The sequence below is a fragment of the Loxodonta africana genome, chromosome 17 (genome assembly GCF_030014295.1).
Source record: "Loxodonta africana isolate mLoxAfr1 chromosome 17, mLoxAfr1.hap2, whole genome shotgun sequence".
Classification (NCBI taxonomy): Eukaryota; Metazoa; Chordata; class Mammalia; order Proboscidea; family Elephantidae; genus Loxodonta; species Loxodonta africana.
The window spans coordinates 633,549-649,453 of record NC_087358.1 but is presented as its reverse complement, the minus strand read 5'-3'; the positions used below and the strand labels follow the sequence as shown (position 1 = coordinate 649,453).

The 15,905-nt window shown below is 40.4% G+C and overlaps 1 protein-coding gene across 4 annotated transcripts in view; it reads right to left on the bottom strand.

Moving 5' to 3' along the window:
- The window catches only part of SPART (spartin), a 69,562-nt gene that overhangs the window by 34,163 nt on the left and 19,494 nt on the right, over positions 1–15,905 (bottom strand). For 3 of the 4 annotated variants that reach the window (XM_003409629.4, XM_023547221.2, XM_010589355.3), the window contains exons 2-5: positions 8,529–9,331; positions 5,372–5,569; positions 3,657–3,824; positions 1,953–2,076 (exon numbers count right to left, since the gene is read on the bottom strand). In XM_003409629.4, the coding sequence (XP_003409677.1) occupies positions 1,953–2,076; positions 3,657–3,824; positions 5,372–5,569; positions 8,529–9,329 (1,291 nt within the window). In that variant the 5' untranslated portion in view covers positions 9,330–9,331. The remainder of the gene's footprint in view (positions 1–1,952; positions 2,077–3,656; positions 3,825–5,371; positions 5,570–8,528; positions 9,332–15,905) is intronic. The other variant, XM_064269914.1, reaches the window with a different exon arrangement.

Here is a 15,905-nt window from a genome sequence, read left to right as displayed (position 1 = left end):
ACCTACCTACAGGACAGAGTTGAACTGCCCCATAGGGTTTCCAAGGAGCAGCTGGTAGATTTGAACTGCTGATCTTTTGGTTAGCAGCCGAGCTCTTAATCACTGTGCCACCAGGGCTCCAAAATAATAGCTTAACAGCCTGTAAAGTTAGGGAGCAGGGTAGTGAACGCTGTTAAGAGTGAAGAGATTTCTTCTTTGCAACTTCTCTGAAAATCTCCTTTAAGGGTCAATTTTAACAATTGAAATTACATTTGAAAATTTGGATTTACAGTTTTCTCTTATCTCCAGCACAGTTCGATGGCATAGGGAAAAAAATGCTTTGATTAGCTCCTATTTTTTCCACTTATTTTAGCTTGCTGGTTTTTTATGTTGAAGAGTCCCTCTGCTTTAGACACTTCCACTATTTTAGTGAGTTTCTAGTATGCAGATGGCAACCTGTATTGACAGCCTTTTAAATGATAGGTCAGGACCCACTTACTGGGTTAGGAATTCGACTCATTGAGTGGTGATTGATAAATTTTTTTTTAAACTAAACCGAAAAACCAAACCCATTGCTGTTGAGTCAATTCTGACTCAGCAACCCTACAGGGCAGAGCAGAACTGCCCCACAGAGTTTCCAAGCAGCGCCTGGTGGATTCGAACTGCTAACATTTTGGTTAGCAGCTGTAGCACTTAACCACTAGACCACCTGGTTTTCCTTTTTTAAACTAGAAGGTATAAATCTGAGAGCTACCTCACTTGAAAAGCAAAGTGAAATGTTAACCAATTAAAACAGAAAGACATATGTCAGTAATGAGCATTCTGGTTTTAGAATTAATCTGAAGCCCTATTTAACAGGAATTAAATAGCTGAGTTTATCTGTCAAAATGCTTGGTCATAATCTTCAGAATTTCTTCTCATAATCACACTACTGTGTGTGGTCAGAGTACTTCTTTGCTTCTACAGACAGACGGTTAGCTTTTCTTTTTTCTGAGGCGGTGGTGCTGGGGGGCTGGGAGGTTTAAGGGGAGATACCAAAAGAGAAAGGAAAGTAATATAACGTTCTGAGCGTTTGAGGATTCCTGAAGCTTATCATTACAATTTTCTAAGAGTAAAACAAAGAATAGGCCTATACCTATACGACAATATGTGATATTCTGAGACCAGTTGCTTGTATGTTTAAGTATTTCTAAACTGCTTATTTAGAACCAAAACACAAAATATTACCTTTCTAAGTTTCTAAAGTGTTAAATAGCAAAGATGTCACTTTAAGGACTAAGGTGCGCCTGACCCAAGCCATGGTGTTTTCAATCACCTCATGTGCGTGTGAAGGCTGGACAACGAATAAGGAAGACCAAAGAATAATTGAACCCTTTGAAATATGGTACTGGCGAAGAATACTGAATATACCATGGACTGCCAAAAGAACGAACAAATCTGTCTTGGAAGAATTACATCCAAATGCTCCTCAGAAGCGAGCATGGCAAGACTTTGTCTCACATACTTTGGACACATTATCAGGAGACACCAGCCCATGGAGAAGGACCTCACGTTTGGTAAAGCAGAGGGTCCGCGAAAGAGAAGGGCCCTTAATGAGACTGACTGACACAGTGGCTGCAACAATAAGCTCAAGCACAGCACGACTGTGAGGATGGCGCAGGACCGGGTGGTGTTTCTTCCTGTGGTCCGTAGGGTTGCTATGAGTCAGACTGCCTTGATGGCACCTAGCAATGAGTCCATATTTTTATGCAAAAAATATGTGAGTTTTAAGTTTTTTGCTAGTCGTGCAATCCCCTCACAGATTATTTTCCTAAGCATGCTATGCACATTCTATGTGTGGCGCGCTAGTTACACGGGCGTGGTATTTGTGAAAAAATACGGTACACCTTTATAAATGACACCGTTACTGGGTCCCAATACAGTGGTTATAAAGGTTGCACATTATAGGGCAAAAAGTTAACATTACACAACACCTGACAAAATGTTTTGAGCCATCTTCTCACTCCACTCAGGTAACTCCTTTGCTTTTTCTTCTGAGGCTGGCTCACAGGGTACAATGTGACTCAGATTCATTTCTTCACTTGAAGTATCTTTAACCTGAACAATAAAAATGTTTCAAAATGTGAAGCTGTTAAGTACTAAGGGGAGAAAATATTAAGCCAAACAAATATTAAGATCAATTAATGAAAATACCTCCAGCCAACCTAGTAACAAGTGACAGCACACTTTTAACATAAAGCGTAGTATCAGAGCTGCCATGAAGCTGAAAACTGTTCTGGTCTTATATAATTCCCCACGGTTAAGTAAGATTTAAATGTCAACATACCTCCAATACAGAATTTATGATATCACACTTAAATTGACTTTTTTCCATTGACTAGACTATGAAGTCCTTCACACAAACACCATCCCTAGATACTAGTGTGCACCTGTGCTGGGAAAGATGAAAAGATGCCTGTTAAATGGCTCAGTTGGTAATAAGGACACATCCGATGAACTGGTTTTTATAGAAATCAAGTAAGAGCCTAACCTGAAGCAAGTAAGAACACATAAACACAGAGAGACCTGCCATGCCATCTGAACACAGAGATAGTTGCACTTTGCTAACACTTACTAGAAGAGCTAGGGCCAACATTCAAAATCTCAAAGCCAAATTCATTCTAAGAATTTAGGAGCCAGCTAACTCCTAACCCTTTGTATTAAACAATCATGCGTGCTTATTCTTTTCTACCTATTATATACCCTTTTATGTCTTTGAATTTGCTTTCTTGTCCATTAACTTTCTAAAATAATCTTTAAAAATAAAATACACTTTCGGAGTCATTTTGGACCTACAATGTCCTCACAAAGCTGTTCAACGTACACCAGAGAGACTTTGCAATGTACAGTACTTAGGTGGTATTCATTACTTCCGAAGATGATCACTTACGACCAGGGATGCAAGAGTGAACAATACCTAACTGCGTGCAATTCGATGGTCACACAATGTTGTTTTCTTCTTTCATACATTTGCTTATATTGCTACTTCTGTCTAGAATCTCCTTCAGTCTACTACTCTTCTTCCTTCAAGACTCAGCATCAACAGTCTGTGGGAGTCTCCGTACGGCTTCCTATACCACCCACACCCCACATTTACCTGTGAGCCTTGGCTAAACTGTCTATCCAATGACCACATTAAGTAGAGAACATCTTTTTGCTAATCTGTCCTCCTCACTACACTGTAAATTTCTTAAGATGAGGGATTTAAACTTTTCCCTATATACACTCACAACCTAAGAAATGAGGAGAGAAACTACTAAACACATTTTAAAAATACCAAATCTCTATCCACGAAGAAAACAAGAAACTGAATAAAAATGGCAGCGTATAAGAGAAATATGAGGTAAGTCATACCTAGTTCCAAGCTCTTGCTGTATTATAAGAGGGTGGAGAACACAAAACAAATGAACAAAAAAGTATATGTTTCATTAATGTAAATATAAAGATCTCTCAAACAGTTGAAAAAAAAAAATCTTTCCCTCAAAACATAGACTAGCTCGTAAACTACTAAAACAGATTGTAATTTTTTTTTTTTCCAGTGGTCACTGTGATTCTGTGCAAGCTGCCTTAAGCATGTACGTTAATGACAGGTTCCATCAGAACAGAACACAGCCCATCCTTTCTGCTCCTACACTTGCCTTTTTCCCACGCTTTCCTTTATGACGCACATCCTTAGGGCCCGGTTCTGACGGAGAACCCAGTGATCTCACATCAGTGGCGGAAGCTTTCCCCAACTGGTCAGAGGAGTGTCTCATTCTTCCAGGGATTTGGAACTCAGTCTCTCCTTCCGCCCAGTTCCAGTTGGCCTAGGAGGTAAAGGACGAAGCTTAGCTCAAATCAGCCATGTCTTGGATGACCATCCTCTAAGCAATGGGACACCACATCATGTCGATGACACAGTCGTTCAAATCTAGTGTTCTGCCGTCTACGGACACAGATGCTTTCCTTTCCTTTTCCCTCTACTTCTGGCTTACCTCACGTCCAAACCTCAAACTTTTCAGTTCTCTGGTTCATGCCATAGGGCCTAAATTAAATTTCAAAAGACAAAAGATGCTTATAGTAGAGCTGTTGGTGTTAGCTATTGTTAAGTAAGATGAAGCTATATTTGAATTTAACTAAGTAATGAATACTAAGTAAGAAATATATATAAGACTAAAATGAGCTTAAAAGCAATTAAAACTCATAACCAGTTTAACTGCTCTGCATTGTCTGAAGGCTGGTTTGCTTTCTGTTTGTGTTTTGTACTGCTGCACAGATTTGGCAGATGAATGGTTAAGAGTGAGGACAACTGAAAACCATAGCTGGCTGGAGTTCTGCCACACAGAGCACCCCCAAAGTGACATGCAACCAAAAAATGAAACTGAAAACCATAGCTGGCTGGAGTTCTGCCACACACAGTACACAAGTGACATGCAACCAAAAAATGAAACTGAGCAGACAAAAACAAACACGTAACCTAACAGTCTTTTTAATTTCTGTCCTAAAGCACAGCAATATAGGTCCAACAAATGTAGAGGTGAAGGGACAGATAACTCTACGTAAGTCTGTGAGTACCAAGAGTATCGCTTCATTCAGATGGTAATCAGTAAAGCTAGGACTTGAACCGGAGGCTCCATGGAGGAAAGATGTGGTCGTCTGCTTCTGTAAAGATTACAGCCTTGGAAGCCCTATGGGGCTGTTATGAGTCGTAAGTGGGTTTGGTTTATAACCCACATTGGGCAGAGGAAATAGGCTAACTAAGGAGAGAAAGTTCACAGGCTGATAGTATTTTAAACCATTATTTATTCTCTATTTGGCTTTCATTGACCATGAGAACAAAACATCTGTCAAGCTCCTAAAATGCCTAACATAATTCATGCGCTCATCTAAAATTATCTTCATTTTCATCATCTAGTCCCATTAGCTCGCTTTCCCAAACAAGGAGTAATTGTAGTGCTAACAAGAACAGCTACCATTCACAGAGCAACACCGTGTGTGCTCTGATATAAGAGTTTTACAGGTGTTAATTCTTCCAATCTGCACAACATCCCAATGAGACAGATGTTATTATTATCCCCATAATTATAATGAGGAAATTAAAGTATGCAAGTATCGGTAACTTGACCAAGTAAAACTGTTCGTAAGAGGAAGACTTGGAATTCAAACCCAGGCAATCTGACTCCAGCGCCTACAATCTTAACCACCCTTTGCAGTCAATTCCCCGCTTTTTTTTACACATGTAAACACACGAGCTAATTGTAGACTCTTAAGTCTCCTACTCTGATTACATTAACAGTTTATTACAATTTCTTTAGAAAGAAGGAGTGCTTATGTTAAAGTAGATTCTCATCTTAAAAACGATCATACAAGTCACCTGGAGCCGTAGGTCAGACATCTGTCTTAGCAGATCCTCAAAGAGCTCTCTGTCATCTTCAGGCAACTCGGAGGACAGGACAACGCCCACGAAGCATCCCGATGCCTGCAGCATCGTGTCAGGAAACATGTAGGCTCCTACAGTGCATTTCAGGACTGGGGAACGATCAGGAACTAGAGGGTACAACCAGTCACAAACCTGACGGTATTAGTTAAAAAAAAAAAATCAATTCATGGACTAGATTTTCACCCAGGTTTTAAAATTGTTAATACCACAAAATAAACCTTTTGAAAACAGAGGTTATGAATTTGACAAAAACATTATAAAAGTTATAACTTCAATGACCAAAGTTTGGGAAAGGTTTCTTTTACTCTTCCCTGACTTCCAAAACACTAACCACATCCTGATCACCTTAACTGAACTGATTACCAAATTTTCTCCAACAAAACCTTGTAGAACTTTCTTAGGGTAGATGAGCTCCTCCACCACAGGTAGCTTACTCTAAGTGTTCCTTTCAGGGGGTGATCTTACGGCTGAGTTCTGTCTGAACTGACTACAGACTGTTGTGGTGGTGTTAGGTACTGTCGAGTCGGTTCCGACTCATAGTGACCCTACGCACAACAGAATAAAACACTGCCGGGTTCTGCACCACCCTCACAATTACTGTTATGCTTGAGCCCACCGTTGCAGCCACTGTGTCAATCCATCTCGTTGTGGGTCTTCCTCTTTTTCGCTGACCCTCTACTTTATCAAGCATGATGTCCCTCTCCAGGGATTGGTCCTACTGATAACATGTCCAAAGTATGTGAGACCAAGTCTCACCATCCTCCCTTCTAAGGTGCATTTTGGCTGTACTTCTTCCAGAACAGATTTGTTCGTTCTTCTGGCAGTCCATGGTATATTCAATATTCTTTACCAATAACATCACTCAAAGGCATCAATTCTTCTTCAGTCTTCCTTATTCATTGTCACCTCATACGCATTTCATGTTTTGAAATGCGTATGAGGTGACTGAAAATACCATGGTTTGGGTCAGGTGTATCTTAGTCTTCAAGGTGACATCTTTGCTTTTTAATACTTTCAAGAGGTCTTTTGCAGATTTTCCCAAGGCAAAATGACTACAGATAGAACAGGTTAAAAAGTGACATTAAAACCAAAACCAAGAGAAAACTTGGTTTTTGAAGTCTTATAATTCCAAGCCTGCCAACTTAAAACCAAATTATCTTACTCTGATTTTCAAAATATACTACCAGTAATGTTGGCAGCATAGAAAATGATTTCTAACTTACAATACTTGATGTGTTTGTTTTTCAGGACAAAAACATGCAGAAAGCACGTATGGTAACACACCTTCCTAGAACACTCTGCTACAAATACCTGAATAGGTTAGAGGAAGAGCCCCTTGAACAAAAAGATTTAAATTTTGGGTGAGATTTTGCTTTTCATTTAATCCAAAAATAGAGAAATGAGGAAGATTACAAACTACTGAAACCCAGGACTGATTTCTAGCGGTCATTTTAACAGTGGAGCTCACTCAATCACGTACGATGATCCTGACACCCACACTTGCCTCATTTTACGTAAACACTTCCCTCATTTTAGGTGCGGAGACCTCGAGAACTTAAATCCCACGGTTACCATGCAACACTACTACCAGATCAGCATAAGTAAGCCTACCCTTTTTAACCTCAAGGTTTCTTTCCTAAAAGAACCTACAGGATTTATAATATTCTTCCTCCCCAGTAAGGACATCTTCCTGTCAACAATGTCCCACGGTACCTCCCGCACACACCCACAGCAAGTCTCCCACTGTCTTTGAACAACTTTCAAGTTGACGCCATGTAAAGGTTATTACGGATTGAGAGGAGGACACACGGTACAGGGAATAAACATAGACAAACGGTGCTGTAACTGAACATCCTACATCATTTGGACCCTGAAGTGCTGAAATGGTGGCCTCTCTTCAATGTAAACTGCTTTGGATACCCAATGCATTCTGAGTCTTCATTTCTAGACCCCGTCTTCCTGCATCTTGGACCATCACCTTCGGAATACTTCACTAACTCCACGGCAAACGCCCTCACACAAAGCTTTACTTAGAACCATTCTCTGCTCCTGGGCCAAATGCATCCTGCTACATTCACCTGCTGGTACTGTTAGAATTCCATCTTAAATCATGAGCCCAGTCTCTACTTCCAGACCAAGGTTTCTCAGCCTAATTGTGACTGACGTTTTGGGCTGGATTACTGTTCTGTTGATGGAGGAGGTCCTGTTCCTGGGTAGGATGTTTAGCAGCATGCCTGGCCTCCACCTGCTAGATGTCAGTACCACTCCCCCAGGTATGACAACCAAAAACGTCTCCACGCATGGCCAGATGTCCCCGGGCAGGGCAAAACCACCCTGGGTTGAAAATGACTGTCTGAGATACTAAGCTGGGTCTAGCCCAGTTCAGTTGCTCAGCAGGAGCTTGATGATGTTTGTGGGTATTTACAGTTATACATCCACATGAGTTACATAAATCTCTTTTGAAATTAAAGTTACAGTAAAACTTGTGAAAGATGAAACCTGTGTAAGGTAGAAACCTGTTAGAGAAGAAAAACTAAAATATTTTTCACCAACAGAGAACAATAGAGAAGTGGTGAATGCACACTGTCAATGATGGAAGACTTGCAAGACCCAGAAAAATAAGGCAGTCCCATCACGTCCTGGATCTCACGGGTTTCACTGTATCATGGTTCCTTCTTCAGTCAAAGAACTAAAAATTTAAGGGTGGATACTCAAAGCCCTCTCAAGGTCCTGTCATCACATATATAACACCAAAACAAGACTTCACGTTTTAAAAAGCTAAAGACTATCCAGCATAAACAGAGGTGTTCAGGGCTCCTAAATTTCATATAATACACAGTGAAATCTATGAGAGTCAGAACCTTGTTTTTCCGAGTCTCAGAAGTTTTCTGCCTTGACAGGGTGCAATCTTGCCACTTTTCTATTGCTCATTTTAGTAGAATATATTCGAGTTTTCCTTCTCTGACAGGTTTCAGCCTTACACAGGTTTCGGCTTTTGCAGGTTTCACTGTATTTAATAAGGAATTAGAACTTATAATCACCTCTCTGGACTATTAACCTGGACACATTTTTAAACTTCTCTTTGGCTTACCTGAAGAAATCCAGGAGGGCGGTTTAGAACTGTATCAAGTGAGTTATCCAAGAACCTCACAATCCGAAGGTATCCAGGGTAAGAAGGTGCGCTAACCTCCCCTGCGGGGTTTACAAAAAAAATCTGTACTCCGTTTGGTATCAAGATCAACTCATCTGCGTCTAGCCCTAAGGTTTCAAGAGGAGGTGGCTGAGAATGATTCCTGTAAAAGTTTTCTCCAACTGATGAATACTCCCCAGAATCTGTGCCGTAGGAGACGGTGTAGTGGCCCTCGGCAGCCTGAGGTGTGTAAGCGGGAGGTGCCTCTGCTGGACGACTCTGAGGTGGGGAGGGCAGAGGACCTAGCACGGCAGCCGACGCTGCACTTGTGGTTGGAGTGTCTCCATTCGCCTCAGTGTGCTGAGAAGGTGAACTGAAGGACTGTGGCTTTTCTGGCATTTCCTTCGGGGGGAATTCGGGGTATAACTTGGGCACCTCCTGAAGGTCATTCTGCAGAGAAGTAGCCAGACCTTTCTCTAGGATTTCCAGCCTGGTGCGCACATTCTGTAGTGTTTCTTTCATCTTCTTTTGCATCTGCCTAGCTGATTCCCACTCAGGTCCTGTGTGCTCAGGCTGTGTCGATGCCAGGCTGATTCCCCTGAGCAGGTGTCCCATCCCTTGCCTATAGTAGTTCTTTGCCTCTTCCTTTTGGCCTAATTCATCTGTATTCAGGCCTTTATTAACAAACAGAAAGGCCTTTTGGTATGCTTCTCTAATGATCTTAATTTCAGCAGCTTCTCCACTTGGTGGCTCTTGCTCCATTTCTGCAAAACAGTAAACGTTACCTTCAATTATCTTATTTGGCTATTTATTTACTTATTTATTATCAATATCTCCCACCAGAATACATTTCAGGAGGACAGAGACCTTGCTTTGTCTCTATCTTGTTCACTACTGTGTTCCCCTACTACTGAGGCTGCCGTGGAAAAAGCACTCAATGATAAATGAAACTCTTGGTCCTAAACACTTTTTTGTTAAACACACACACACAAACCCAGAAGAGAATAAGTCAGAATACATCTATTAACTTTTCTTGGCCCAGTTTCTTAGACAAGTAAAATAGCTTGCATAGTTTGCAATCCTATCAATCCTTATGGTTGTAACCCAAGAATCTCACTCTAAAACTCATTATAATGTAAACCCAGATTATATCCAGCTGATTATAAATGAGATTGAAACACACATCAAAAAAGACAGAAATAAGAAAAAAACCTGCCTGAGGCTTTAAAGTTAACTGACATCCATTTAATGGGAAAAAAAAAAAAAAAAAAAAAATCAAGCAAACATCTACCAAAAAAAGAGCAGGAATGGCAATACTAATCTCAGATAAAATAGACTTTAAAACAGAATCCACCATAAAAGACAAAAAGGGCATTATATAGCGATCAAAGGGATGACCCATCATGAAAGCATAACATAGCTATATGATAAATATCACACACCCAATGACAGGGCTCCAAAATACAGAAAACAAACTCTAACAGCGCTGAAAAGAGAAATTGACAGTTCCACAATAATAGTAGAAGACATCAACACACCACCCTTGGCAAAAGATGGAACATCTAGAAACAAACTCAACAAAGATACAGAAGATCTAAAGGCCACAATCAACCAACTTGAACTCACAGACGTATACTGAACACTCCACCCAACAGCTGCAAAGTACACATTCTTTTCCAACGCCCATGGAACGTTCTCCAGAATAAACCACATCTTAGGCCACAAAGCAACCCTCAATGAAATCCAAAACACTGAGATAATACAAAGTATTTCTCTGATCACAGCACCATCAAAGTAGAAATTAACAAGAAAAGCAAGGGAAAAAAAATCAATTACATGGAAACTGAGTAACACCCTGCTTAAAAACCACTGGGTAATAAAAGAAATCAAAGATGGAACCAAAAAATTCATAGAAGTAAATGAGAATGAAAACACATCATACCAAAACGTTTGGGACACAGCAAAGGCAGCACTCAGAGGTTAATTAACAGCAATCGATGCACACATCAAAAAAGAAGGGATAAAATCAAAACATTAGCTACAAAACTTGAACAAAGAGAAAGAGAACAGCAAAAAGAAGCCCAAAGCCACCAGAAAAAGATCATAGCAGAAATAAATGTAATACAGAATAGAACAACAGAAAGAAATCAGCAAAACCAAGAACAAGTTGGTTCTTTGAAAGGATCAACAAACCACTGGCCAAATTAACCAAAAAAAAAAAAAAAAAAGGAGAGGAAGCAAATAACACAAATAAGAAATGAAATGTGGGACATTACAACAGACCTAACTGTTTTATGAAAACTATATTCCAACAAATTTGAAAACCTAGAGGAAATGGACAAATTTCTAGGAACATACTACCTACCCAAACAAACACAAAATGATGCTGAAAATCTGAACAGACCCATAACAAGAGAAGAGATTGAAAAGGTAACAAAAAAAGTCCTTCCCAAAAAAAAGCCCTGGCCCAGATGGCTTCATTGGAGAATTCCATCAAACATTCAGAGAAGAGTTTACACCAGTACTACTCAAACTATTTCAGAACGCAGAAATGGAAAGGATACTTCTGAATTCATTGTATGAAGCCAGCATAACCCTGATACCAAAACCAGGCAAAAACACTACAAAGAAAATTACAGACCAATATCTCTCATGAATATAGATGCAAAAATTCTCAACAAAATTCTAGCCAATAGAATTCAGGACTATATCAACAAAATAATATACCATGACCAAGTGGGATTCATACCAGATATGAAAGGATGGTTGGACATTAGAAAATCAATCAACATAATCTATCACGCAAATAAAGAAATCACATGATCATCTCAATTGATGCAGAAAAGAGATTTGACAAAATCCAACACCCATTCCTGATAAAAACTCTCAATAAAATAGGTACAGAAAGCAAATTCCTCAACATAATAGAGGGCATCTAATACAAAACCAACAGCCAACATCATTCTTAATGGAGAGAGGCTGAAAATATTCCCCTTGAGAACAGGAACAAGGCAAGGAAGCTCTTTATCATCACTCCTATTTAATACGGTGCTATATTAATGTTTTTAGAAGTCCTAGCTAGAGCAATAAGGCAAGAAAAACAAATAAAGACCATCTACTTGGTAATGAAGTTAAACTATCCCTATTTGCAAATGATATGATAGTATACATAGGAAACCCAAAAAAGACTCCAAGAGAAAACTTCTGGAACTAGTAGATCCAGCAGAGTAGCGGGATACAAGATAAACATATAAAAATCAGTTGGATTCCTAATATACCAATAAAGAGAATGATGAAAAAGAAATCAGGAAAACAATACTATTTATAATAGCCTCTGAAAAAATAAAATTCTCGGGAATAAAACTAAGCAGGGATGTAAAATATCTATACAAAGAAAACTACAAGACACTACTGCAAGAAACCAAAAGAGTTCCACACAAATGGAAAAATACACCAGGCTCATGGACAGGTAGAGTCAACATTGTGAAAATGACAATTCCACCCAAAGCAATCTACAAATACAATGCAATCCTGATCTAAATACCAACAACATTCTTTAAAGAGATGGAAAAACTAACCATTAACTTTATATAGAAAGGGAAGAGGCCCCGGGTAAGTAAGGCACTATTGAAGAAGAACAATAAAATAGGAGGACTCGTACTACCTGACCTCAGTACCTACTATACAGCTATAGCAGTAGAAGCAGCCTGGTACTGGTACAACGACAGGCACATTGATCAGTGGAACAGAATTGAGAACTCAGATGTAAATCTATCCACCTAAGGTCACCTGATCTTCTACAAGGGCCCAAAGTCCCTTAAATGAGGAAACGAAAGTCTTTTTAACAAATGGTCCTGGCAAAGCTGGATGTCCATTTGTAAAAAAAACGAAACAGGACCCATACCCAACACCATACACAAAAACTAATTCAAAATGGATCAAACCTAAATATAAAACCAAAAACCATAAGCATCACAGAAGAAAAAATAGAATCAACGCTGGAGGCCCTAAACCACAACTAACAACACACAAACTCCAGAAGATAAGCTAGATAATTGGGATCGTCTAAAAATTACACACTTACGCTCATCAAAAGGCTTCACCAAAAGAATAAAAAGAGAACCTAGACTCTGAAAAAATTTTTGCCTATGACAAATTCGACAAAGGTCAAGTCTCCAAAATCTACAGGAAAATCCAACACTTCTACAACAAAAAGACAAATAATCCAGTTAAAAAGTGGGCAAAGGAAATGAACAGGTAAGACAGGGGACAGAGGAGCCACCCCCCTCCCGCCCCAAATCTGCAAGCAAAGTAACAAGAAATGGGCCAGGGCGCAGAAACAAAGCCATTCCCCAGAACAATGGGGCAAAGTATCAGAAAATAGCCAGCAAGCTTCTTTAAAGCTGTCTTTCAGAAGCAGCTAGAGAAAACCAGCCCCAGGGACATGCACAAAGCATCCACCTGTGACTGCTGTGTGACCTTCCACTAGGGGCAGTGAGGGGCTGCAGCAGCAGCCAGGGAATCGAACCCAGGGTGCCAGAGACTGCGCAGGCGGGACACCCCCCAAGTCCTGCTATGAATCCCAGAGGCCTCAGGGACAGAAGCCATCTTAGAAAGCTGCTGCCTGCGCACCTTAGTTAACATATCCCGCCTGTGCCTATGAATAAGCATGAATCTTTTCCCGCCCAAGAGCTTTTAAAAACCAGGGCGGGTCTTTTGTTCTGTGAGACGGGGGCAAGCGTTGCTTTAGGCCCTCCTCATCTCCACTTGCAAGCCTCTTCAATAAAGCTTTGCTCGTGTAGAAACCTCTACATGCCTTACCTGTTCATTCTTGACCAGTGAGAGGCAAGAACCTTAATTCCCGTAACACAGGCACTTCACTAAAGAAGACATTCAAGTGGCTAACAGACACATGATGAAATGCTTGAGATCACCAGCCATTAGTGAAATGCAAATCAAAACCACAATGAGATACCATCTCACCCCCGGCATTACTGACACAAAAAAACAGAAAATAACAAATGCTGGGGAGGCTGTAGGGAGATCAGAACTCCTGTGCACTGCTGGTGGGAATGCAAAATGGTGCAACCATTCTGGAAAACAATATGTTGCTTCCTTAGAAAGCTAGAAACAGAAATACCACATGATCCAGCAATCCTACTGCTAAGAATATATCCTAAAGAAATAAGACCCGTCACATGAATAGACATACACACACCCATGTTCACTGCTGCATTACTCACGGTAGCAAAAAGATGGAAGCAATCTAGGTACCCATCAACAGATGAATGGATAAACAAACTACGGTAAATACACATGATGGAGTTCTATGCAACCATACAGAACAATGATGAATCTGTGAAGTGTTTCACAACATGGATGAATCTGGAGGGCATTATGCTGAGTGAAGTAACAATAACAAAAGGACAAATATTACATGAGACCACCACTATAAAAACTCATGAAAAGGTTTACACACAAAAAGAAACAATCTTTGATGGTTATGAGGGAAGAGAGAGGTGGGGACACGGAAAAACACTAAAAAAATAAATAAATAAAGTTAACTGACATACATTTAAAGGGACAGGCTTGTTCTTACCCAAAGCCCTACCAATATGATTGTAACTAGGTCATTTAAAAGGTGTAGCAAAGCTTACAAGTGGCCATCCAAGACGTAACAATTGGTCTCTATTCATCCGGAGCAACAGAGGAAAAAGGAGAGTCAGGAATAGGAGGAGGATATGGAATGTGTGGCCAACCGCTCCATGAACAACTGCTTCCTTCGCCACGAGACCAGAAGAACTGGATGGTGCCCGGCTACCATTACTGAGCATTACGATCAAAGATCCCATAGAATAATCCTGATCAAAAAGAGGAAAATGCAGAACAGGATTTCAAATTGTCACGGACTCTAGAGTTTCTGGAACCATGGAGGGTGGATGAGCCCCTAAAATTACTGCCCCGAGATAATCTTTACAACTTAAACCAAAAGTACCCTCTGAAGTTGTCTTAAAACCACGCAATAGTTTACCTAGTAAAAAAAAAAAAAAAGGTCTGCACTGAGCATTATGCTCTCTTAAGAACTATCTACATGGGATCAAATTGAGGCAGTGAGTTTATACTAACAAGGGAGGAACAGCTCAGAAAAGGAGGGTGAGAATGGTTGCACAACTTGAAGACTGTAATCCATGTCGCTAAATCGCACATGTAGAAACTGCTGAATTGGTGTATGTTTTGCTGCGTATATTAACAACAAAATAAAATTTAGAAAAAAAGAGGCACAACCATTTTTTTAAAAAAGAGGTATGAATAGGCACTTCAGGAGAGATATTTAAATGGTCAATATACATGTAAAAAGGTATTCAATACAGTATTCAGGGAAATGCCAATGAAATCAACAACGAGGTATCACTATATACTTATTTAAAAATGGCCCAAATTTAAAAGACTGGCAAGTATGGAGCAGAAGGCAACTGGAACGGGCATACTTTGCTGGTGGGAATAAAAAACTTTACAGCCACTCTGGTAAATTGGAAAACATTCACCCACACCATGACCCTGTAATTCCACAGGGAATTAAATAACAATGGGTGCACACGTACACCAAGAACATGCACACAGATGTTTACAGCAGCTCTGTTCACAAATGGGTGCACATGTACACCAAGAACATGCACACAGATGCTCAGAGCAGCTCTGTTCACAAATGGGTGCACACGTACACCAAGAACATGCACACAGATGTTCACAGCAGCTCTGTTCACAAATGGGTGCACACGTACACCAAGAACATGCACACAGATGTTCACAGCAGCTCTGTTCACAAATGGGTGCACACGTACACCAAGAACATGCACACAGATGTTCACAGCAGCTCTGTTCACAAATGGGTGCACACGTACACCAAGAACATGCACACAGATGTTCACAGCTCTGTTCACAAATGGGTGCACACGTACACCAAGAACATGCACACAGATGTTCACAGCAGCTCTGTTCACAAATGGGTGCACACGTACACCAAGAACATGCACACAGATGTTCACAGCAGCTCTGTTCACAAATGGGTGCACACGTACACCAAGAACATGCACACAGATGTTCACAGCAGCTCTGTTCACAAATGGGTGCACACGTACACCAAGAACATGCACACAGATGTTCACAGCAGCTCTGTTCACAAATGGGTGCACATGTACACCAAGAACATGCACACAGATGTTCACAGCTCTGTTCACAAATGGGTGCACATGTACACCAAGAACATGCACACAGATGTTCACAGCTCTGTTCACAAATGGGTGCACACGTACACCAAGAACATGCACACAGATGTTC